General features: G+C 35.8%; 3 protein-coding genes across 7 annotated transcripts; all 3 read right to left on the bottom strand.

The window, feature by feature from the left end:
* Window positions 1-975: 975 nt before the first annotated feature.
* On the bottom strand, window positions 976-4,738 carry LOC121997352 (aminotransferase ALD1 homolog). The gene is made up of 8 exons (XM_042551717.1): window positions 4,665-4,738; window positions 4,514-4,572; window positions 4,363-4,436; window positions 4,159-4,275; window positions 2,503-2,565; window positions 2,316-2,420; window positions 2,154-2,204; window positions 976-2,080 (listed from the first exon to the last, which is right to left on the bottom strand). Exons 1-8 carry the CDS (start codon window positions 4,688-4,690, stop codon window positions 1,262-1,264), a joined length of 1,314 nt encoding a protein of 437 aa, XP_042407651.1. The 5' UTR covers window positions 4,691-4,738; the 3' UTR covers window positions 976-1,261.
* A 3,981-nt stretch (window positions 4,739-8,719) lies between these two features.
* LOC121997351 (E3 ubiquitin-protein ligase MARCHF8-like) lies at window positions 8,720-13,168 on the bottom strand. 2 transcript variants are annotated; one of them, XM_042551716.1, is made up of 8 exons: window positions 12,888-13,168; window positions 12,606-12,691; window positions 11,309-11,455; window positions 11,111-11,219; window positions 9,707-9,830; window positions 9,385-9,497; window positions 9,227-9,305; window positions 8,720-9,094 (listed from the first exon to the last, which is right to left on the bottom strand). In XM_042551716.1, the coding sequence occupies exons 1-7, from the start codon at window positions 13,015-13,017 to the stop codon at window positions 9,232-9,234; spliced, it is 783 nt and encodes a 260-aa protein (XP_042407650.1). In that variant the 5' UTR covers window positions 13,018-13,168; the 3' UTR covers window positions 8,720-9,094; window positions 9,227-9,231. The 2 variants fall into 2 exon arrangements, with proteins under 2 accessions (XP_042407650.1, XP_042407649.1); XM_042551715.1 differs by having other exon boundaries at window positions 9,227-9,497.
* A 1,530-nt stretch (window positions 13,169-14,698) lies between these two features.
* Window positions 14,699-23,137, bottom strand: LOC121997350 (plastidic glucose transporter 4-like). Of its 4 annotated transcripts, none has more exons than XM_042551712.1 (14): window positions 22,794-23,137; window positions 22,137-22,436; window positions 21,627-21,738; window positions 21,340-21,407; window positions 20,975-21,107; window positions 20,799-20,898; window positions 20,599-20,711; window positions 18,086-18,179; window positions 17,853-18,006; window positions 16,133-16,279; window positions 15,949-16,022; window positions 15,457-15,545; window positions 15,228-15,342; window positions 14,699-15,122 (listed from the first exon to the last, which is right to left on the bottom strand). In XM_042551712.1, exons 2-14 carry the CDS (start codon window positions 22,411-22,413, stop codon window positions 14,940-14,942), a joined length of 1,659 nt encoding a protein of 552 aa, XP_042407646.1. In that variant the 5' UTR covers window positions 22,414-22,436; window positions 22,794-23,137; the 3' UTR covers window positions 14,699-14,939. The 4 variants fall into 4 exon arrangements, with proteins under 4 accessions (XP_042407646.1, XP_042407644.1, XP_042407645.1 ...); XM_042551710.1 differs by having other exon boundaries at window positions 22,137-22,433; window positions 22,794-23,109; XM_042551711.1 differs by lacking the exon at window positions 22,794-23,137 and adding an exon at window positions 22,548-22,707 and having other exon boundaries at window positions 22,137-22,433.
* Window positions 23,138-23,800: the final 663 nt, after the last annotated feature.

Here is a 23,800-nt window from a genome sequence, read left to right as displayed (position 1 = left end):
AGTGACCGTTCTGCGCGCGGATAAAGTTTTATCCGCTGACTCCCATGGAGGCGCCTTGGACCCTCGTTGGAGGCGCCTTGGAGCCTCGGGATAGAATTTCCAGGGCCTATATAAAGGCCCCTGGAGCTAGGAATTAAATAACAACTCAAGCATTCAATCTGTAGTGTTTCCTAGCAATAGTTCTGAGCTTTTGAAAGTGTAAAAGGCTTCTCCGCCTTCAGTAAAGGAGATTCTTCTAGTGCGCTTTTTCATCGCCCTGGATTAACAACCTCTTTGGTTGTAACCAGGTTAATTGCTGAGTTTCTTTTTACTTCTGTTAATTTAATTGTTATCATTACACTATTGCTTTTCTGAGTTGAAATCCGAGGAGGGTATTTTTATTTACTATTTTACAGCAATTTACCCCCCTCTTGCCGGCACTCCGCTGCACCAACAGAACCATCAAACGGTAAAACATGTAGCAAGTACATTCACTAACCATGACTTCAAAGGCATGTTTACTAGCATGGAAAGAAACAAGAGGTTCTTCAAGCATAAACAAGATACTAAACTTTTTTTTTCCTCTTTCCAGCTTTCCTTTCATGTTTGTTCAGCCTTGGCTTCTTCAATTGGTGAACAAGGGTAGATTCTTCCTTCACTACTTCCCTTCTTTTCCTTGGCCTTCATCTGTCCTTCCTTCTTCCTCTTCATCTTCATCTTCTGCTTGCACTTCTCCTGTTGAAGATGAATCTGAGCATAACTGGCTCCAAGGGACAACATCACTTTCCTTCTTCTTCTTTGTTTTTTTCCTTTTCTCGAGTCACAGGAAGTACTTATAGCCTCTCAATTGTGGTATTGTTTTTATATATTTTCAGGTCAAATATTTTGCCTTTGGTAGGTCCATAAACACAAAGTGGCTGAAGCAACTATCACACCTGCAAGTGCCCTTTTGACCTTCCTCAATTATATCAGAAGATTTCATGAATCAAGGTCTGAAAAGCGTGTGTGTGTGTGTGTGTTTTTCTTGAAACCTTATCTTTGAGTGTTTTCTTTCTTCGATACGATCTCTGACTTGGATATACATGAAAGGCACTGAGTTCGTGATTCATGTATTGCTAAGATCTAATTGTGACTTTGGGCAAGCAAAGGGAATGGTGATTAATTGTTTCTCCTCAATTCATGAGGATCACGATACAACTGAACTGACAAGCAAACATTCTTGTGACCTTTATGAATTCTATTCCATAGTTTTGTTTTGTTTTTCAGAAAGTTGCTGAAGCTTTCAGAGAAAGTTCTTGAGCCTGTGGCATGCTTCTCGGATGCACTCCCTGCTGTTGAATGAGCTAACTCTGATAAAGCCTTCGCCACCAGGGCCAAATCCACTCCCTGGCACTGTAATTATGTGAGTCTTCTCGAGGATTTCAGCAAAAACTTGCCAAGATTTCCTTCCAGGGAAGTGAACCCAAACATAAGGAGAATTACTGCCCCCATAAACCTGGAGACCCATCGAAGCAAATGTCTCAGCTAACACCCTCGCATTCTCCTTGTAAACTTGGATCACCTTCCTCATGGCCTTGCTGCCTTCCTTCGAGAGGCACGCCAGGCCACCTCTCTGTGCGATGTTGGACGCGCCGTTGAAGCACGTGCAGACGATGCGGTCGAAGTCCTTGTGAATGGGGAAGCCATTGGAGAATGAAAGCTCGTGCGGCACCACTGTCCATCCGAGACGGATGCCGGTAAATCCAGCGAGTTTCGAGAAGGATGAGATCTCTATGGCTACCTCTTTAGCGCCGGGGATTTCGTAGATGGAAGTAGGACTGCCGTCTGAAACATAAGCAGAATAAGCAGAGTCGTAGACGATGACTGAGCCATTCCTGCTCGCCACCTCCACCAGCTGCTCCAGCTGCTCCCTCGACGCGGCGTGGCCCGTCGGATTGTTAGGCGAGCAGAAGAAGATGATGTCGGTCCTCGGGACGCCGGCGAAGTCAGGGAAGAAGGAGTTCTCCGGCCCGCATTTCATGTACTCGATCCCTCCGTACTTGCCGCTGCTCCTCATGAATTCGCCTGTCTGCCCGATTATGATGCTCGAATCCACATAAGCCTGGAAAAAAATTAATATTCATCAGTTTGGAATAGAGATTGAATAGCGTTGATGATGTATATATTGAAATTACTGGAAAGGTGGGATCTTGCACTGCAATTGTGGCATTGGATCCGAACAACAGCTGAAAAAAAATGAGAGAAGGATTGTTAAAAGAGTAAGAACTAAGAAATGAACTCTCTTTTTTCTTTCTTTCTTTCTTTCTTTCTTTCTAAAAATATGAAAATCTAGTGACCTGAATTCTAGAGATATCGCATTGTGCACCATCTGAGATGAAGACTTCAGTGTGTTTGATGCCCATGTCTTTGTAAATAGTTGCTGCAATTGCCTTCCTCAGTTCCTGTGTTCATTTGTTTTACAAAAATTAAAACACTTTTGAAAAAAAAAAAAAAAACATTGCAGGTAACGTTGGTTTTGGTTACTTTATCTCCTTGCTCTGCTCCATATCCCTGATAGCCTTCCTTGGTGGAGAGTTGATGAGAATACTGTAACAAATGATAATGATAACAAATAAATAAAAGAATTAGCATATCTATTTTCCACTTTATCCTGACCCTTAACCCTCCTAGCAATAAAAATATCTTCCATTCCATTGTTTCATCTTCTAAATCTATAATCTTTCTTCATATATTTTAATATGGGACTTTAATTATATCTTCACAATACTCTCATGGTTCAAACCTCTCTCAAGTGACCTACTCCGCACCTCCCTACAAACATCCAATCACTCTTGATCTATTTTGAACCGTCTCTCAATTATCCAGCCACTTTTGACCTGTTCTGATCAATGTTGTCAAAATTAAGAATTTAGATAAAATCGTTAGAGTAGTCATAAAATTGGATCGTAAAATCATAAAATTTTATATCATACTTTAAATCAATTTTAAAAGAAATATTATATATTCTTTTTAATTCATCATTAAATATTTTAATTCAAATTATAACATAAATCTACGTATATAACATTTTAATTCATATAATCATAAACTATTCATAATTTTAAACTTTTAAACAACTAAATACTTACCATGAAAATACAACATAAATATAAATTAAAGTTTAAAGCTTAAGTTCAAAGATAAATAAAACACAAGATAACAAATCAATATAAATCATTCATAGACAAATGCAAATCTAAAATCGTCCCAAAACGATATCGTTTGCCCAAAATGGTTCTCTTTATTAACGACACAAAATCGATAAAATTATCTCAAAAATTATGTTTTTATGAGTTTAAATGTGATTTTATGATTTTCATTCGATTTTATGATTTTAATCCGATTTTACTTTAATACACGACTTCACTCAATTTTCATAAGTAAATTCGTGATTTTGTACGAGTTTATGAGTCAACTCGCGAGTTTGATAACATTGGTTCTAAGCCTCCCCTCAACTTCATTCAAGCTCATCATACATGACACCCTATTACTCTGATGTCACTTGTTAGAATAAAAAAAAAATCATATATCTCTATAATTATATGTCATTTTCCATTTTAATCTAAACCTTTAAATCCTTATGAATTTATTTTTAGATATAGATATTTTTTATTTTTTAAACCTTTCTCAACGTGGGACGTATTAAAAAAAACATGCTTCCTTATCTGTTAAAGAATTTTTTTTCAAAAAAAAAATCTGGAAATTTCCAGTCAAATCTAGCAACCAAAGAACACAAGTCGATAGACAGAGCCCTTATTCTCTCAGTTTGACCTCTGTTATTGTCCCATAATTTCCCCTCTTTATTTTATAAACTCCTTCACTTAATCCCAAAGAAGTCAGAGATGCTTTTGTCTCCTTAATCTGATAAATATAAAACTGAAAAAAAAAAGATTATCAGTATCAAATTACTTCTTCTTTTCTGAAAACAAAAAAGAAAACTGAAAGTGTATAATTTACCAAAGTTATTTCTTAAAGAGTTGTAGGAGATTTTATTTCTGATAATGATTTTAATTATATTTCAGAAAGAAAATACAAAAACAAATTACTGAAATTTCTTTTAGAATGATAAATAAACAGCAATATGTTTCTACAAATATATAAGTCAGAAAGAAAAATACAAGAAATATATTTGAAGTGTACCTCGGACATAGCAGATGCTATAATGAGAGGAATAGGCTCAGTTGTGTCACCAATCCCCAAGCTGATGATTTTGGCATTTGGATACTTCTCCATATGAACCATTTGCCTCATTGAAATCTTTTTTTGTTGTATTAAAATAAATAAATAAAGAACACTGATAATAATAATAATAACAATGAACTATATTTCTGATTAATGTTTTACCTCAGGAAACAGATATCCATTTTGAAGTTTCTCCATATTTCCATTGCGAGCAACCTTTAAATGGCACACTATGCCTAAAAATATTTTGTAGAAGATCAAAAAAAAAAAAAGACAAGTAGAGAGTGACAAAAAAAAAACACTATCAGTCTACCCATTTTGACTTGTTTTCTGATAATGCATGAAGGCCCTGCCTTGAGATGATGAATTGACCTTATAAAAGAGAAAAAGATTCACATTTATGATTACAAAAAAAAAAAAAACAAGTAGAGTGAAGAATTAAGTTAGATTAAATGATTGATTACTTTGGTGGAAAGGCAATGAACCCCATGAGTGGATGGAAGGGAGTTGAGATGAGTGTGGAGTTTGGAATTGAAGATCAGATAATGGCTGAAAAGCTTGATATAAATGGAGGTATTTATAGGGGGTATATATGAGGAAGAGGAAGGTAGTGGTGTGTTGGAAATTTCATCTAATGCTTTGACCATATAGCTCACAATGACTGATGGGATTGTGAGGGAGGAAAGTAGTAGGAATTTGTGGCGTGTTTATTTCCATGAACAACGACACTAGCTCTGGGTCAACATTTTGTCAACCATGAAATTTGGTATGCTTACTTGTCGAGGCAAGTGAGGTTCGACTTGGATATATTGAGGTTATTCATGGTTTTAGTCAAGAGTTTTATTATGGTCGAAAATATAGTGAGAGGGAAGGAAATGGTGAGGAAAAGATAGTGAAAAAGTAAAGGAAAAAAACAAAAGAAATTTATTGGTTAAATATGAGAAGTGTTTTTTTCATATAATCAAGTGAAAGTTAATTTAGGTCAAGTAAATTAAACTATTTATGAGAAGGAGCTTCGTATCACTTTATTTTCATTGTATTTTTCTTTTCCAAACATAATTTAGAGATACGTCATCTTATGCATCATTAGAGCATCTACGTCAGCTTCTCTAAATACAGAATTTATTTTAAATTTTATATTTTACGTAAAAAAAATGATATTATAAAGTAGATATTATATAGGAAGAGAAAAAATAATAAAAAATGAAAAAGAGAGAAGAAAATAATAGAAAATAAAGATAATGAAAATTTTAGGATAGTTGATATAGTGTGTAGTAAAAATGATTGTCTAAATATAATAACACAGATGATTTATCTCAAATTTTAGAAATATTATAGAGAAATTAATGTGAATCTTGTTAGACCTTAATTGTTTAATCTTAGGATTTTCTATGTTTTCACTTTTTTTCTTGGCCAATGCCCATATGCAAAATATTTATGAGCATTTGAGGTATCTTCATTTCATAAACTGATTTTTACTAGTTAGAGCATAACATTCAATAAATAAATAAATAAATATATATATATATATATATATATATATATATATATATATATATATTTTTATTTTTATTTTTTTTTTTTTTTTGATCCTGTCCGAAAGCTGAATCAACGGACGCTGGACACGTGGCGCTCACCGAGCCGCTGACGTGGATCTCCAACTGGTCGTACGGTCCTCCGGTGAACCTGCAAAGAAGTCGGGCCGGGAAGGGGTTCCCGGCGACGACCCTCCGACGCTCAAGTCAGGCAAAGCTCAACCAGAAAGTGACTTCAAGAATCGTAACATGCATACCTCCGGTGAAGGATGAGGGCCTTTATATAGGGCAGTGGAGAAGCGAGTGCACACATACAGAGGTGTACACGTGTCCTCAGCCCATACCTCAGTAAGGGTCTGTCAGTGAGCTTACCTGATCCCATACTGCTACAGTCCAAGCATGTCTTCGATGGGACAGCGGAACCCCCTGTCGTAAGATTTGGGGTATGGCCTAAACGTAGAATATGCTCGCTGTCAGAGAAAGAGGTCCCTTGTCCTTTTGCCATTATTCCCTACCGGACGTCCGGCCTCCACCGACATCCGGCCGGACATATATAGTGGTTTACTTGGGAAATTCTCAATCATATGCTTCATGGGGACTGCTAGCAGTAGGTTACCTCATGTTTTCGGCCGAGCATGCCATCCGCTCGGCTCTGTGATATTATCCGATGAGCGCCGGAACCCTGACTCTCGCCAGGGTGCCTTTAACCATCAACTAGACACCGGCCGGTCGGGCTGTTGACCCATCTCTCTCCGGCCGGCCGCCTGCCCTTTTGACTCCCACGTGACGTTGATTCCATACAACGGGGTCCCCTACTCTTACCGTCAGATCATATATATATATATATATATATATATATGATTTTTGTAAATTTATATTGCTAAATTTCTTTATGTTTAGTTTTACATTAGTTTTTGTTGGATTGTACAAGGGATCTCAACAAAATGGCCTGATTTTTTTTTCCCATGCCTAGAAGAAGAGACTTAAAGGAGTTTATGAACAAGTCTTTGTATCTATCCTTCACACGTGGTGTATTGACGTAGATATGATTTCTAATAGTCAAGTCAATTATATTCGACACATTTGTGATAGGAATTTTTTTATAATGCATGCATCTTTTAAATTATGGCGAATTCAATGAATTTGGATTATCTGGCGGCCAACTTGAATGAGAAGGGTGTGCTTGAATGAGACGGGTGTTAAAAATCCAAGAAAGAGAAAATGTTTTGATATTACTCTTCAATTAGAGATGTAAGACATAAGGTGGACCCTTTCAACTTTACTCATGTTTAATATGCACTTTCGCCTCCAATGGTACGCCCTTCTTAATTTTTCCATGTATTAAAAGATTAAATATTGATTTTGATAAATTAACGAATAATTTTACTTAATGGATGAAATTTAAAAATATTAAATTAATAGATTATCCGTTACAAGCCTTTTTCGAATTATCTTGATAGTCGATAGAAAAGTAACCCCGATCATCTCAGAATTACTCAACATGAGTTGACACATAGTGCCAACTAAATAAAATTAAAATATGCACTTTCAAATTCAATATTGTTATTCAGAAAAAGTTATCTCACTTCAATACCATACTTAAAGCACAAGAAGGAGCTCACAATACCATATTTAAAGGACAAGAGGGATCTCAATGTAACATACAATAGGACTTTTATATTTAAGTAAATTTTAAGAAGTTTTATTTTTCAAGATGAGACAAGTTGTGGAGTTCTATCCTTTTCTTTGGCATCATAATAATATCTCCTCCAAAATATTCAATTTGTTAGAGCTTTCAAGGATATAAATTCTAACACTATTTTTTACTTGTATTTTACAAATATTTGCAAACTTTATTTCTTAATGCATCGGTTCATTCTTGATTGAGATTTTGAGTTTATAGGTTAAACATTTTTCCTAGCTATTAGATTTTTCTCATCTCATACAAAAGGCAAAAACTGTACTTTTGAAAAAGAATTTCATGACAAGTTAACAATCCAAAACACACACACACACACAAAAACTATTTAAATTGATATTATTAATGTATTAAATTATTATTTTCCATTACTCTACAGTAGATTGCCAAGTATTCTTACTTTGGACACTAAATAATCAACTACATTTTCTTCCAATACTAAATATTATAATAATAGTACAACTTTAATAGTCATATACTTGAATTTCTATTTTATTTTGTTTTACTTCTTTTCTCTGTGCCTTGGCTTAAAGATACACGCACGCATATATTGTGCAAAAAATCCAACCAATTTCTTTAGAGAAATAACTAGTTGCTTAAAAGTCCATGTGAATTGCAAGAAGACTTGTTGTAGAGGTCTTTAATTGATTAGTGTTCACCTACTGTTATTTAGTCAAATGTTTGTCCCCTGATTGACTTGGTTATTGAGTCGAATGTTTATTCACAAAAGTTACTCATAAATTCACTTGACTGACTTGGCAACCAAAGTCAAATATTTGTTCATGGACAATGCGCTTTTTAGCACTTCCAAATTTACCGGTGAAAACTTCCGTGCCAGACCGTTGCAAGTGGAGTTAAATGAATGAACAATTTCTTATCAAAGATTCAAACAATTTGACAGTATATTATTTAACAAACAAAAAGAAACTTATAGGGATATTATTATATTTATATATATATATGCTCACTGAGTTTTATTTTGGGAAAAGAAAAAACAAAATTGATCCAAGAAATCGTCTTCTCTCCTTTTGCTTTTTTATCAGACAGTGTTCGCAGAAACAAACTAGGATATGAGTTACATATTTGAAACGCTCAAGGTGATCTCAAGAATTTACGGTTTCTCAAAATCTCAAACCTTTCGCCTAGCCACGCTGAAAATTGTAAATGATGCTACATGCTTTATTATTTAAAATCAGTGGTGCAAAAAAAAAACAAAAATCAGAAGTTCATTCATGTGGCAAAAGGTAACTCACTCATCCTAGACATCCCTCCATGCTCATCCCAATGCAATTGGAAGGGGGGTAAATCATGGTGACCAAGCAACGTCTCTTTACATCAAAAGTTCATTCAAATCCGATAGTGAGAGGATGATTAGTTACATCTTATGAATATTTACATAAAAAAAAAGTAAGGCCTACACTGTTGGTACAACCGCTGGAAACCGGGGATACAAATAATATAGCATGTAGTATCCACAAAGTGGTGTGCCTATGGTGGATACTCGGACCTTCCCTTGAGTTCATATCTAAAGCACAATGGTAGATTGTCTAAGGTGAGACTACAGTAGTCCAAGTGCCCTTAGCTGCTGAATGTGCTCTGGCGGTAGGGGTGGCGGGCACCAATCTACGCCCTCGCTGTCGACATCCTCCACAACATACTCCTGATGCAAATTAACAAATAATTATAATGTTCGGTGTGCCAGGAGAATTGCAGAATGCTGGATGAACTATCTACAAGAGGAATGCAAGTCAAAATGATAATTTCACATTTGCTTGAAGGAACAAGAACTCACTTTTGTTAGCATCCGCTTAGCAAGTATGTGATAATGGCGCTGCCAAATTCGTTGACCAACCATTGTTGCAACAAGCACACTGTAGAATATGCCGATAACAATGAAGAGACCAAGAACAACAAGCGCTACAATAAAAAGCAGCGGAAAACCAGCTTCACCGGCCCCTCCTAAGCATCCACATTCTCCTGCAGTACTCGCACAACTTTCAAAGCAAGTTGTACAGTCAGTCCACATGCAAAGGGTGCCAGGAAGATGACAGTCAGCACACATTCTGAAATAGGAAAGAAAAAGAATCACTATTATGGCGAAAATACATGCCGAGAGGAAAAGGGAATGAAAGGAGGATGGTTGGTTTTGTCTGTCGATTATGAAGTACATACAAAACAGGCATTGCTTTTAACAAATTCCATTGAAAGTACACCATAAAATTTAATGGTGTAAATTGGAAAGCTTCAAAGACCAAGGAGAACAGAAGCAAACCCTGGTTGACAGCAACAAAGACACAACTCCCGACATGGCTGAGCCAAATCATTTCGCACTCTTCGATCATAACAGGTTATAAAGCAGCCGGATAACCCAAGAAAAGCAAAAAATAATAGTGCTCCTACATATGTAGACAAGTATGATTAGGGGAAGAATAAACAAGAGTCTATGACATCTGAAAAGACCAAGTATGAGAAGATAAAATAAATTAAAATGCTTTGTAGAAGGGATGAGTTTTAACACACACGCCAAGAGTGATCATGTGCTAAATTCAATTTTGACCAGTGTCACAAGATTCATTATCACATGATATAGAGGGAGAGCCATATGCATCAACAACATTAAAAAAAATGGCATATAAAATGTGGTATGGTACAACCACAATCACAGATACTCCCCTATTTGAATTAATAAAATTGACTCAAACATTATGGAGAATTATGATTCAGAGGCTATAGCTGGAACTATAATTGTTTGTGGCACTGATAAGAATATCCTAAAGTTCCTTAGTTTGAATTGTTGGCTTATATTGTTGGAACTTGGAAATACCCATTACACACTGTGGAAATCATGGCATACAATTTAAATTCTTGTAAGACTAGGCCTCATCTGGGAATGGTTGCATAGCAGCAAATGAGTTTAACGTCTTAAACCAAGATCTTATATGACTCTTATATTGTAAGATAGTATCATTTTCTGAGGTCGTATCAGGACAAAATTAGGAAACTACAATGGCTTTGTATGGCCAGAATAACTTTGGATAGCTATGTATCGTATTGGAATCCCTTTAGTCCAGGTCTCTTTCTGCTTAGTTTATATCAGAATTAACTAAGTTTTTAATAGAAACTGATGGCATGCTGTTGTAGCTTCAGCTAAATTTCCTCTTCGTTGCATACAAATTTCATCTTGAAAGATATGATACTGTTTTTTAAGTTTTTCAGGTTTGAGTAATCTCTCTTTTGTACACATCATAAGTAGTGCTTTAATAAAATTATACTGCATAGTTCATTGATAATATTTCATTTTCTACACCAACTTTATATTCAGGTACTTATTTGTTGACTTCACAAGGCTCCAGCATTTGTCAACTCACCATTTCACACTAGTCATCCATAAAGTTCTAACTGATAGAAGAAAGCATGTTGTTCCAAGTTAAGATAAATTAACAGGGAAATCAGAGATTTAGTTTAATATCACCAAATAAGATCCCAATGTGTTTTGTCCATATATTGTTGCAAGTTCTAGCAGATGAAATGGATTAAAAAACTTCATCCAGCATATAAAATCAATAATAACAATCACAACAGTGTTCTACAACAAGGACCAAAGCTGGATAACATATTTACAACTCAATCAACAGATAAAATTATCACCAAGTGTCCTAATGGTTTAGAAGTTTACCACATATATAGTAGAAACTAATTTCACTGTCAAAGCCCCAAGCCAATCGCAACCAACTGTCTTGAGAGGCATCAACCAAATATACCACATATGCCAATGAAGAAATTATCTGCCTCAAATTCACAAATGATAATTTAGTGAGGAAAAAATATTAAAATTTTCCAAATGCATCACAAATGGCAGGGAGATCAAGTTTACAAGTTGAACAGCTGCGAATATAACTAGTATATCTCTAGTGACAAAGAATTGGAACTTCAAGACTCTCCATTTCCTGTCTGCATGAACATGAACCCTCAGATAGTACGGAGCCTTGCAAGTTGTGCAATGAGCAAATGCAAAACCTTCCTGAGAAAATGAAACTTGCAAATGATTAGCTACCTAGAATTGCATATATTTCACTAATTGGTCTGCCAAATAAAATAAAATATTGAGAACAAAGATGAACACTTGTTAATGCTATCAACCTTTAATCCAGCAAACTCAGTTCTTGTCTTTGGGGTCAACTAGACCGTAGGAACTAAAGCACATTGTCAACCTCTAATCAAACAAGCAGTTTGATCATTCTTCTGAACTCCAATTAATTTGGTTCAATCACTTCAACTTATCTCTTATTATTACAATTCAACATGAGCTTTTTAAAGTTACAGAAATGTGACATGAGCAACCCTCGACATCAATTCATCAATCAGTACACGTAATATTTCTGCCAAAAGATGGAGAGAGTTCCAAGAATGGTGAGAACACAAAAATAATTTATATTTTCAACTGCAGCATCTATCATGAGTCCATCCTTGAATTTGATGCTGGATAAAGATGGTTCAATCATGATTCAGATTATAATCAAGAGAAGACATTTTCCTATCCAATTGATTCGCCAACAAACAAAAAATGATGAGAATTCACCAAGCTTCAAACCATGTTAAAAATGATGAACAACAGAACAGATCACTAATGCAAGAAAGGATATCCAAGATTTGGTGTTGCAGCAAAATTTAATAATATCAACATAGGAAAGACTGTGATCACTAGGTCAAACAGAATCTAGAGTGTTTTGAATTGAGATTTAAACACTAAAGCACTAGTAGACATAAGAATGTTTAACAATGTGACAGCTAGCTGTCTTCTAGTATCTCAAATGGCTCCAAGGACAAGTTAATAAAAACTTATTTATCCAAGAAAATGGGTTGTGCAATAATTATACCACATGCTAACTAACTAAGCAATCAGCACTATCCCAAACAAAAGGAAATCATATATACATTGACAAACACCTTGTACATCTTCTGAGAAACAACCTATTTGTCAAACAAAAAGAGAACGGTTGAAATTTTCCATAATTTTCACCTGGCTCATGAAAAAAAAAGATATATCATAATGACATGTTCTCGCACCACAGCAAAACCAAAGTGAAACTCAAACACAATACCAAGGATTTGCATTTGCAGCAAAGACTTCTAAACCTCAAAGCATCATACCAGACACGCAATTGACTCACCTTAACAGATCGCCAGTGGTCCAAGCATTCGCGGTGGACGTACTTGGAAGTTCCCTTGCACTTGCATGGCGCTATGAAATCCCGTCCTGAAGTTCCAATCCATTTTTATTTTGAGCAAAAAAAAAGTAGTAATCACAACAGAATAACCAAAATTTCAAAGAAACAAATGGAAACTTGTTCCAAAATGCAAGATGCAGGGTCAAGATTCAGTCTTTGGCTGCAAGAAATTAAAAAATATAATTCGAAAAAAAAATGGCAGGTGGGCGAAGAAAGGTAGACGACCATCAGTTTCGAGGCAGATCCGGCACTGGAATTGCTCGCCGGGTCCAGCTTCTAGGTCAATCTCGTCAGGTTCAGTGATGGAGGCCGGCGCAGTGAGAGGAGTGGAGCTCCCCTCATCCGCCATGGCCATTGATCGGCCCCCTGTGAATCTAGGGGATAACTCTATATCTTCCGATATACAGAATAAAAAAACGAGGAAGCACTTCGATTCAAGCAGAGGAGGAGGACAGCTCCGTTCCTCTCTTTGGCTGGTTCATTTCCCATCGCCCATCGGGGGAGGAAAGACAACGTAGGTTTAATGGGCCTAATGGTCTATATTGGCGGTTTTAACGGGCCATACATTGCTTAACAGCACGAAATAATAAATTTCATTATGATTTAAAATAAATAATTTTAGAAAATATAAAAGGCATATAAATATATTGCAAAAGGATGTTCTAAATTATAGAAATCAGCGAAACTTTAACACTATTATATCAACTATGATTAACCGTTATAAAAACTACTAATTAGTTGTTACAATTATTTTAATTAATTTAAAATAATTTAGATGAAATTTAAATAGTTTTTATCAAATTTATAAAATCTAATAATATTTAAAGTTATATATATATATATATATATATATATATATATATATATATATATATATATACACACATTGTGGATGTGGATTCGTTTGAACTGAAATCGGGTCACCCGAAATTCATCTAAGCGCCCATGTGCGAACTGGTCCAGACGCCTAGACACTTCTTTGTAATTTTTTTCCCATTTTTAGTTTGGGGTATATTATATATATTTAAGATTCAAAATTTTAGAATTTAAAAGTTGGGTTATAATGAGTTTAGGGTAATAAAATTTTTCCTCTAAAGTTTAAGCTTCCCTATTGAGTTATAGTGTTCAAAATTAAAAATTTTAGATATTCACGGATTATTATATGTATTTAGGATATAAGATTTTAGGATTTAGGAGTTAGGTTATAATAAATTTAAACTATAAGATTTTCTTTCTAGGGTTCAGACTTCTCTCTTGGGTTATAGGATTCAAAAAAAAAAAAATTAGGTACTCACAGGATATAATATATGCGTTTTTTTTGTTTATTTTTTTTTAAAAGTTTTGTGATTAAGTCAATTAGATTTTGTTTTTAGGGGTTTAGTTATAGTATTCAAGTTTTTAAAAAATTATGTCATCGTGGGGTATATATTTAGGATGCCTAATATCATATTTTATTTTATTTAGCTCTAAGTTAAGTCAATTATACCTTTAGGATTTAAAAGTTGGTTATAGTGTTAAGCTAAAAAAAATTAAAACTAAAACGTAGTATAATATATGTATTTAAGGTTTAAGATTTAGAAAAAATTGGTTTTTTAAAAAAAAATGAATTGTTGTACCTAGATTTGATCCAGACACCTCAACTCTATAAAAAAATATTGATCAAGGCGCTTCAAATGAATCAGAGACGCCTAGAATCGGAACGCGCAAACAACCCTCAAAGGTTAAGGCACCTCAATCAAATTGAGACGTCTCAATCTCAATTGTATCGATAAAATCTTACAAACAACCCTTATAGATCAAGGCGCCTAATCAAATTGAGACGTCTCAATCAATTTTTTTTATTTATTGTTTTTAAGCCCTCAATTGTATCGATAAACTTTGACTATTGGATTATAGTATTAAGTATATATGTGAAAAGTTAACCGTTAGCACTCATGTAGGGAGGTTTTTTGAGATCGTTGAAGCTTTTCAAGATTCAACAAAATTTGCACCCAAAAAACTCCGAAGTAAAACAAAAATATGACAAGAAATGGATCTGAATCCGTAATTTGAGATGAACTCTTCATTGAAATTCTGATAAATTTCAGAAAAGTTGCTGCTCATAATGCATAACCTTAGCCCGAAGTGAGATATTTTAGGCAGTTTAAGATTAGGAAGAACTACTGAAATGACTATCGAACATGAATTTATTAGATCTTGCTCTCGCCGAACCAAAAGAACTACATAGTCATCACAGTTAGATCGCAGACAATTTGCTGCCGGAGCAGTTTTAGGTACTCAAACTTCAGCACTAAGGGCGCGTTCAATCTCTTCTAGCGATCGCCCCTTGGTCTCCACAACATTGCCAGTTATGTAAAGAACAGCAAGAGTGCATACCCCCGCGAATCCCAGATATACTCGGCTGATTCCAAACTGCTGCACCACGCTCAGAAAGTAGAGACCGATGACGAAATTGGAAATCTACAACAGAAGGTTGTGTTAATTCAAGCAGGAACTAGGAAGATGAATTCATCAAAAAGATTAGGTTAGTATCGAGTAGAGGAACCCTGCAATTAAAGGACTTACCCAATGCATGCCGAGAGACAATGCGACTGCCTTAGCTCTGATCCTAGAGGCAAATATCTCAGGGAGGAGAAGAGCCGGTACTGGGCCAGCACCCAGTGAAAAGGACAACACATATCTGTCGCGATACAATTTAACGAAGTCGACGTTACGAAAATGACTACAACTCAAGAAACATCCACATGGTGCAAAGGGAAAAGAAGTGAATTCTGCCAAAGTTCCATTCACTTACAGAACTGTGCCTACGACCGCAAGTGTCCCGGAATACGGTGCAAGTGGTTTCCATGAGAAAGACAAAGAAAGCAGCAACATAGATGCAGCCTACAGAAATAGAAATGGCAACGCAAAGATATTAGTGCCGTAAACTGATTTCTGAAAACAGTCGTGTAAATAATCATATTTCATAACGTATCTACATATCAACGATAAACGAACCTCCCTATAGTTGTATGCATTATTTTCAACTCAATTTCCTCTATCAGGTATCTTGATGGATTTTTGAAACAAGTACTTACTTTAGAGAGTGTACATAGTAATGACCGAGCTAAAATATTCAAAGCGTTACTAGATCGATAAATAGCTTTCGAACTTGAATAAGTAACCTTCAGCCAAAATTATGCAAATTTCTGACACTATAAAAGTTACCGAAAGACCAACTTCAAGCCAAGCAGAAATAGATTGCGCTTAAAGATATCAAATGACATCTTTAATAGAAAATGAGTACCATTCCAGAAAAGCTTGTTATTAGGAGGCTCTTCCTCCCTCGCTTGTCCATTAGAGAAGATGCAACAGCAGTACCTGTAACAATAGCATGTTAATAAGGAATCATCCGTTATGCAGCGTGAATAATTCGAACTAGAGATTGCTGTGTTTAAATTTAATCTGGTAACTAAAACAGGAAAGCATACCAAAAACATTTGATGCCCCAACAAGAGCACTAGCTGCGACATCAGAAGCAATTCCTGCACTGCGGAATACAGATGTCGAGTAGTACACAACAGCATTTATCCCAGCCAGTTGTTGAAACAAGAACAATGCAGCGCCAACACTAACAACTGCAATTGATATGAGAAAGCTATCATAATAAGAGAATTCCTGCATAAATATCGGTTATCTACTAAGAAGAAAAATATATGGCACAAGCTGAGGGAGATTGCCTAAGGCTCATGTTTCCTATGGAGAAAGAAAGGTGAGGGAAAGGGTTGGTGGTACCATAATTTGAAATCTTATACCATCTCAGACATTATATAGCCAAAATGTACCATTTTAGTAAATTATTAAAACATAATTCTGATTGACAAATAATATCTCCTATCTCCTCAGTGTCAATTGTGCAGAAGAGTATCACTCAGCACACTTAAGCACACTTCAGCACAAGTTAAAGTCAACCAGTATTTGTTAATTTTTAAGTTTATTCCTTAAGGAGTGAATGCACAAGTCAATGACTTCAGGCGGAGTAACTGAAACATTTCCAATAAAGATAGGGTTACATCAAGGATCAACCCTAAGTCCCTATCTTTTTACACTAATTATGGACGAACTCACTGCGCACATTCAAGACACAGTATCGTGGTGCATGTTGTTTGCAGATGATATTATTTTGGTAGATGAGACACATGAAGGAGTAAATGCTAAGCTTGAATCTTGGAGGAAAACACTAGAAGGGAAATGTTTTAAGCTTAGTAGATTAAAGATAGAATATATGGAATTTAAGTTTAGTAATATTAGAAGTAATGAAACAATTGTTAAGATAGGAGAGGACGAATTACCCGGAATCGAGAGATTTAAATATTTAGGGTCATTTTTACAAAATGATGGAGGGATTGAGAGAGATGTCTTACATAGAATAAGTAGGATGGGTGAAATGGAGGAGAGCGTCGGGTGTTTTATGTGACCGTAAAGTACCTCTTAAACTTAAAGGTAAGTTCTATAAAACCGCAGTTAGACTTGCTATGTTATATGGAGCTGAATGTTGGGCTATGACTCGAGCACATGAGCATAAGATGAGAGTTGCAGAGATGAGGATGTTAAGGTGGATGTGTGGACATACGAAGATGGACAAAATAAGGAATGAGAGCATTAGAGAGAGTCAGAGTTGCATCTATTGAGGACAAACTCCGAGAGACACGTTTAAGATGGTACGGACATGTACTTAGACGACCAATAGATGCTCCAATTAGGCGATGTAAAACCATAATAAACATGCATATCAAACGAGGAAGAGGACGACCAAAAAAGACTTGATTAGCAATAATAAAACAAGATAAAATTTATTTAAATATAAATGGTAATATAATAGGAGATAGGGCTCAATGGCGTAAAAGGATTCATACAGCCGACTCCACCTAGTGGGAAAATGCTTGGTTGTTGTTGTTGTTGTTGTTGTATTCCTTAAGGAGTGAAAAGTATATGAATGCATTATGCACATTGATGCAAAAATGAAAAAATAATAACTTTTAATTCAACTATCTAATTAGCATGCATTAAAGTTAAAAAAAAAAGAATATTAAAGAAAAATATCAGCACTAGAAGTTCAATACCCCGAAAGTAGAGGCAGAAAACAGAAGAATTCTCTGGGTAAAAAATTATGACAGATCTAAGAGGCAACTATAATTATTCTAAGAGTACCTTTCCAATAGCGTTTACTGAAAAGATCAAACCAACCAGCATCTGGTTCAGTCGAACCTTCACCACCTGATCTTAATTCGTGCATAACATCGGCAACCTGTTCTTTGCCATATAGTTTCCTTATAGCTGTTTCTGCCTGAGAAAATTTTCCTTGCTGCAGTGCACAAGATGAAGGTTAGACAAGCAACCAAGATTAATAATAACATCAGTTGAAATAGCAACCAAAAATGAACCTGAAACAGCCACCGAGGGCTTTCTGGACAAAAAGCCATCCCTACTGCCATCAGCACAGAGGGAAAGATAGCAATGGTAAACATTGTTCTCCACCTAATAGGACGTGAAAATTACATAAGAACACTCAATATGACAAATGAGAATCACAAGGAAAGATGTTTACACCATATAAGTTTTAAAGGATAAAAATGTAAAAACAAACTATTTTGAAAGAACTGCATTGCAACACCATGAAAAAGCATAGAAACTCGGAACAATCAAGATTATGATGGCAATACTAACACCAAACTGCAGGAAATTTTCTCTCACTATTAGCGTTACAAAATTTCATATGTATCTTATCACAAAGGTAGCATTAAACAGACAATTCAAGGTAAGATGTTGAGGTTTAAAGTAAAAGCTTCAAGCAGTTGTTTAGCATGTTTCTAATAGTATGGAATATTATAACTTGTAAGATACTAAGAGTTCTAAATCAAATTTCTAAGAAAAAAAATCAAGAGCAACTGACAGCCCATGGAAATCAACCTGGAGAGGCTTGAAGATCTGCTTCCAGCCCTAGGAAAACACAGTCACCTATAGTGTAACAGAAGTCTGTGGCTAAATTAGGTTCAGCAGAAGGCAACAACTAGTCTGTAGTAATTTTCAGTCACCTGACTCTTCATAATTTTAGCCATCTTGAAGAACTCCTTTGTAAGTTCCATCATATTATGCAAGTTTGCAGGTTTATTCTGCTTCTTAGTTTTAGTTGTTGCAAAATTAACATTGAAATCCCTTCTCTCCTGGCAGAATTCGTACTGTCTTTTGTTTGTTGATCATGAATGCTTGTGCTCCCTACTGAAGACCACATTGTTAGTCCCATTGTCGTATTGCTGCGCAAGGCAAGCATTCTTTTGTTTGGATGTGGATGGAGTAGCTGGCAAGATTGGCTTGCTATGGGGGAGGCAGATAACGAGAGGTCCACCACATTTGGACACTGGAGCATAGAGAGGGAGGCACGAATGGCAGTTGCTGAGCTTGCACACTGAGAGGGCAGCAGCAAGGGCTCATGGATGATGTGTGAGTGGGTGACAACAGGCTTCTGGCGACAGAAGAACCCCAGAAGCAGGAAGTCTGTCACGTGATTTCACTTAAGCAACAATGGTGATCTCACCCAAACTTCTGAAACCATTGAAAAAGAAGGGAGAACCTTCATCCTTGTCTTCACACAATGCACAGAAGAGCACACATACTGTGAGTCGATGCTAAAAGAGAATAAATAACATGGTGACGCCAGATGCCTTAGATGACTCAGATAATTATTCTTCTTTAGGAATTTAGTTAGTCCTCTCTACCTTTATATATGCAGTATAATGAATAAAAACTATTACAAGTAAATCATTTACCCTTTACATATATACATAAAGACACTTTTGACAATAACAATTTGCAATAGTGATCAACATGGAGTATATGGGTATCACCATATATATCTTGTTTACCGGAAGACGAGAATATAAAGACAAAATTATACTAACTAGATATGATTACCATGATCATAACAGAACAAAAAAAAAGATTATCTTGATAAATATGAATTGAAGAGCTGACAATGTTAGAAACAACTTGATAGCACTATCCGACCTAAATCACAATTAATAGAGACATCTAAAAAGTGACAGCACACGACTCCAGTATATAATGGGTTGACACAAATTGGCCCATTTATAAAGATAATTCATTTAAACAAACATTATAGGTTTTGTGTTATATTGCTTAATTTTAATTGTTTAGAGAGTTTAATTTATCTTACATGTTATAAATAATTATTGTTATGTTATATAGTTTCTTATTAACCGGAATGACATGGTTAACATGACACAACGCCTAGTGGCCCATGATGATGATGGAAAACTAGAAAAGTAATTATAAGTAATGCTTACCTTATAGTGCAAGATGGAGTTGATAAACTATGCAAAAATTTACTAGCAAACTCTAAGAGCAGTAGCTGTAGATAGTGAAAATTTACACATACACAAAAGTGACTTTAGGTTTAATCACTGGGCTATAATTTTAAAGCATTAAAAATTTCAGCAAATGAAATTAATGAAAAAGAAAATGGATGACACTGGAAGGAAACTGTTGTCTGACTTGGATGTAGTTTGAGGATCATAAGTAGCATCAAATTTAGATTAATAGGATTTTGCCTTATATATTCAGTTGTTTTCTCCCCCAAACTTTTCTCGTCAACTTTTTTTTACTTCTTGAACATGGTTACCAATCTGAAATATGATAAGAACAAACTTAAATTTCATCCATTTTGTTGTTAATTTCTCTTAGTTTTGCCTCTTAGTATATGCCTCTATGAGGGCAAGAAATTCAGTTCCTTTGTCTGCGTGACAAACATTTCACAACTAATAGATTCCCCAAGTCACCAACAAGAAAAAGATCCTGAACAAGATCATTAATGTCCATCACTGAACTACAAATTTTAAGATGCTAAATGCAGAAAAAAAGTTAAGGTTATAAAAATTACCATAAAGGATTTCCAGATAATGGCAATCCAGCCACCAAAGCCACAAGAATTCCAATGCAGATGAAAAGTTGGTTTATTGATCCAAGAGCTCCACGGATTTCTGTTGGAGATATCTGAAAGTAGAGGATGCAGTTTAGCTATCTAGCATATGCACACCAGTTTTTGTAGCATAATCATCAGAAGGATACAAAATCAGCAACCTCAGATATGTACAGTGGCACAATAGCAGAAGAGATCCCGATCCCAATTCCAGCAAGCAGTCGACCAATTATCATGGTCCGCACATCCTGGGCTATTGCACTGCAAAGTCCCCATCAAATTAGATAGAAAATCTATCAACTAACTTATAGAGTTTTCACAGCACAAATGATGGAACCTGAGAAATGCACCAATCGCAAGGGGAATTGCATCGAGCTGAAAAGATCGGGTCCGACCAAATTTATCAGCCAATGCACCTCCAGTGAAAGAACCTATTGTCGCACCTGCAAGGGTTATGCTAACAACCCAACCTGAATGCAGATTAAACAAAATGTAAGATAATAGTTTTTAGAAATATCTCAAATGGCCAATAGAGAAGCTCAAGAACAAGTAACTTAAAGTCTTAAATTACTTGACAAGATTCAGTCAACCTGAAGCTATTGCCATGATTGTCAATATTTACTGAAGAAAATTTGTTTTCAACTCAAGTAAAAGATGAAGATAAATTATATGACCACTAAAAAAAGGACAATATGAATGCACCTTGTAGTACGGTGTTTTTTGTGATTCCCAAATCCTTTGCAAGATATTCGAGTGCGCCATTTACCACACTGCAATTTGTAGATGCAATAGCAAACATGTTAAGAATAAGGATGCCAAATTGAAATTGGGATAAAGGGAAATAAAATAGAAAGTTTTTTACTTTTGAAGAAGAAAATGTCATTTCATGAAACTTCAGCTAATTAGCATAGATAGTTACCAAGATATACTGGATGACAAAACAAGATGAAGAACTACATAATAGTTATTATCAGCACTCAGAAACATACGCAAGATGATAGCCAAACAGAATGGCTCCCAAACAGGCTACACCAACATATGGAATCACATTCCCAGATGTTTTCTTCTGCAGTTTATCGGAGGGTAGATCATCAAGCCCACCTGAAATTGAGTCAAAATCAAAACATTTGGCTACCTGATACACAGTCCATAGAAAACAAATGCAAATTGCTAGTTTGCTAAGTTTTCTCCGGCAAGGAATACTTTTAAATCATAAATCCAATTTTCATGATCTTATGATCCCAAATGAAGGAACCAATGAATTGGAAATTCAGTTCCATAACTTTTTGAGTTCCTAATACCCTGCTTAAGTATAGATAGAAGGATTATCCGCCCAACGCACATTGATGAATCAAATAAAAGACAAGAAGTTTCGTAATCATAAAGCCCATCAAGTCACTTCATAATCAGCAAACTGCAATTTTGATCTATGATTTACTATAATTAGATGAGCAAGGAAAAGGAGATAAAAAAAAAAAAGTCCCGTAGAAAGAACAAACCAGTTGATTGGACTTTTACATATCGAGCTTTCTCTCTCGATCTAAAAATCCCCTCCACACTGCTCCTCGATCTTGCCATCTCCACCCGGAGAGTGATCGACGATCTGAGTGGAGAACTTCCACAACAGAACTCAGCGTCTGCCGTCGACAACCTGTTTGAACCCGGCCTGGTCTTCCTGATCGGGCCAACTCCAGGTGAAACCCTGCTTCTCCAACTAGGGGATTCAAGCCCAGGAACGCATCCTTTAGCAGCAGCAAACATCGCACTTTGCATCATGTCTCCCTGATAATTCCTTCCTGCTATACATTGAAGAGTTAAAAATAAAGAAATTCCAGTTTGACCACTGATATAAACAGTTCAGCTCTCAAGATATCAAAAGGCAGTAGTAGAATAAAAAAAATAATGATTACAGCTAAAAGGATAGTCTTTTGGTCGGAGTTTGATCTAGAGAAAAGGAGGCACGAAGGAAGCCCAAATGCACTTTTAACAAGGTTAGAGAAACCGAAAAAGATCGATCTTTGAGCATTTCTAGACCGATCTGAACCGACGAGAGGAAAAAACGAAACTTTTCTACATCAACTGGTGGGAGAGAGTACGAGCACACAAGATCATTAAAAAAAGAATAAAATAGTACGAAACAGGGGAAAGGAATCAACCTTTGGGATTGCTACTATGAACCTAGCCGAAGAAACTCCTCCAGTCTTGGCATCGACGGATGAGAGAGCATATAAACTAGAGAACTTCGCAGCATCCCTAATTGCAGATAAGAAGAGCGAGAGATCCCTTAAAAAGGGGTTCTGTTGTCATAATTGGAAAGAAAAGAGGGATTTTTAATCGACTAAACCCCAAACAAAAAAAAAATGTTGGCGATCATCAACAAGGGAACCCGTCCTGACGAGGAAAAACAGCGATGAAGATGACGTCGGGTGCCATTGGCCGACGTGGAAGATGGAGACGGATCCAAGTGCCGCTCGAACCGAACTCGATAGAGAGGCACGGAGTGGTGCCAACAGCCGTGCTCAATCCTCACCTGAGCCGAACTCAACAGAGAGGCGCCGCGCACGATCCAAGCTCAAGTAAATCTCACGGTGAACTCTTATAATTATTTGGTTTAGCAGTAAAATGGCTCTATAATATTTCATCTAAGGAAGTGCAAGATTGAATCTTTTTTGGAGATAATGTTTCTATTTCAAATACTACCAAATTTGGTTCCTTAAACTCTTAAAATATTTTATGTTTATCTTTGAAAATCTTAACAACGAAAGTCTTATTATTAACTTGAATTATACTACCATAAATCTATTAGAGGCACAATGTTTCTTTGTGGTTAGGTTAACCATGTTATTTTGTTATGTTGGTAATAATATAAGTTTGATGTGTGTAGCAAAAGGTTTTGGATAGTGCATATGGAGCATGTTAACTCAATGAGATCGAGTTGTGGATTTGACAATTATGAAAATGATGTACTTGATAGTCGGAGTATAACATAGAACAGGTTATGATAGAGCTAGCCCTGGATTAATGGTACGGTTAGGTCCTTCAAATGATTAATTAGTATTTAAGGATCGAATCTTAGTTGCAGCATATCATAGGAATTTTTCTCTAATGGGATAACAATTCTAAAAATGTTAATCGTCTGGATGAGTCTAAGGGTGCAAACAAA

Source organism: Zingiber officinale, chromosome 6A (assembly GCF_018446385.1).
Source record: "Zingiber officinale cultivar Zhangliang chromosome 6A, Zo_v1.1, whole genome shotgun sequence".
Taxonomy (NCBI): Eukaryota; Viridiplantae; Streptophyta; class Magnoliopsida; order Zingiberales; family Zingiberaceae; genus Zingiber; species Zingiber officinale.
The sequence above is the reverse complement of the archived record's forward strand: the minus strand, read 5'-3'. Positions and strand labels throughout refer to the sequence as shown.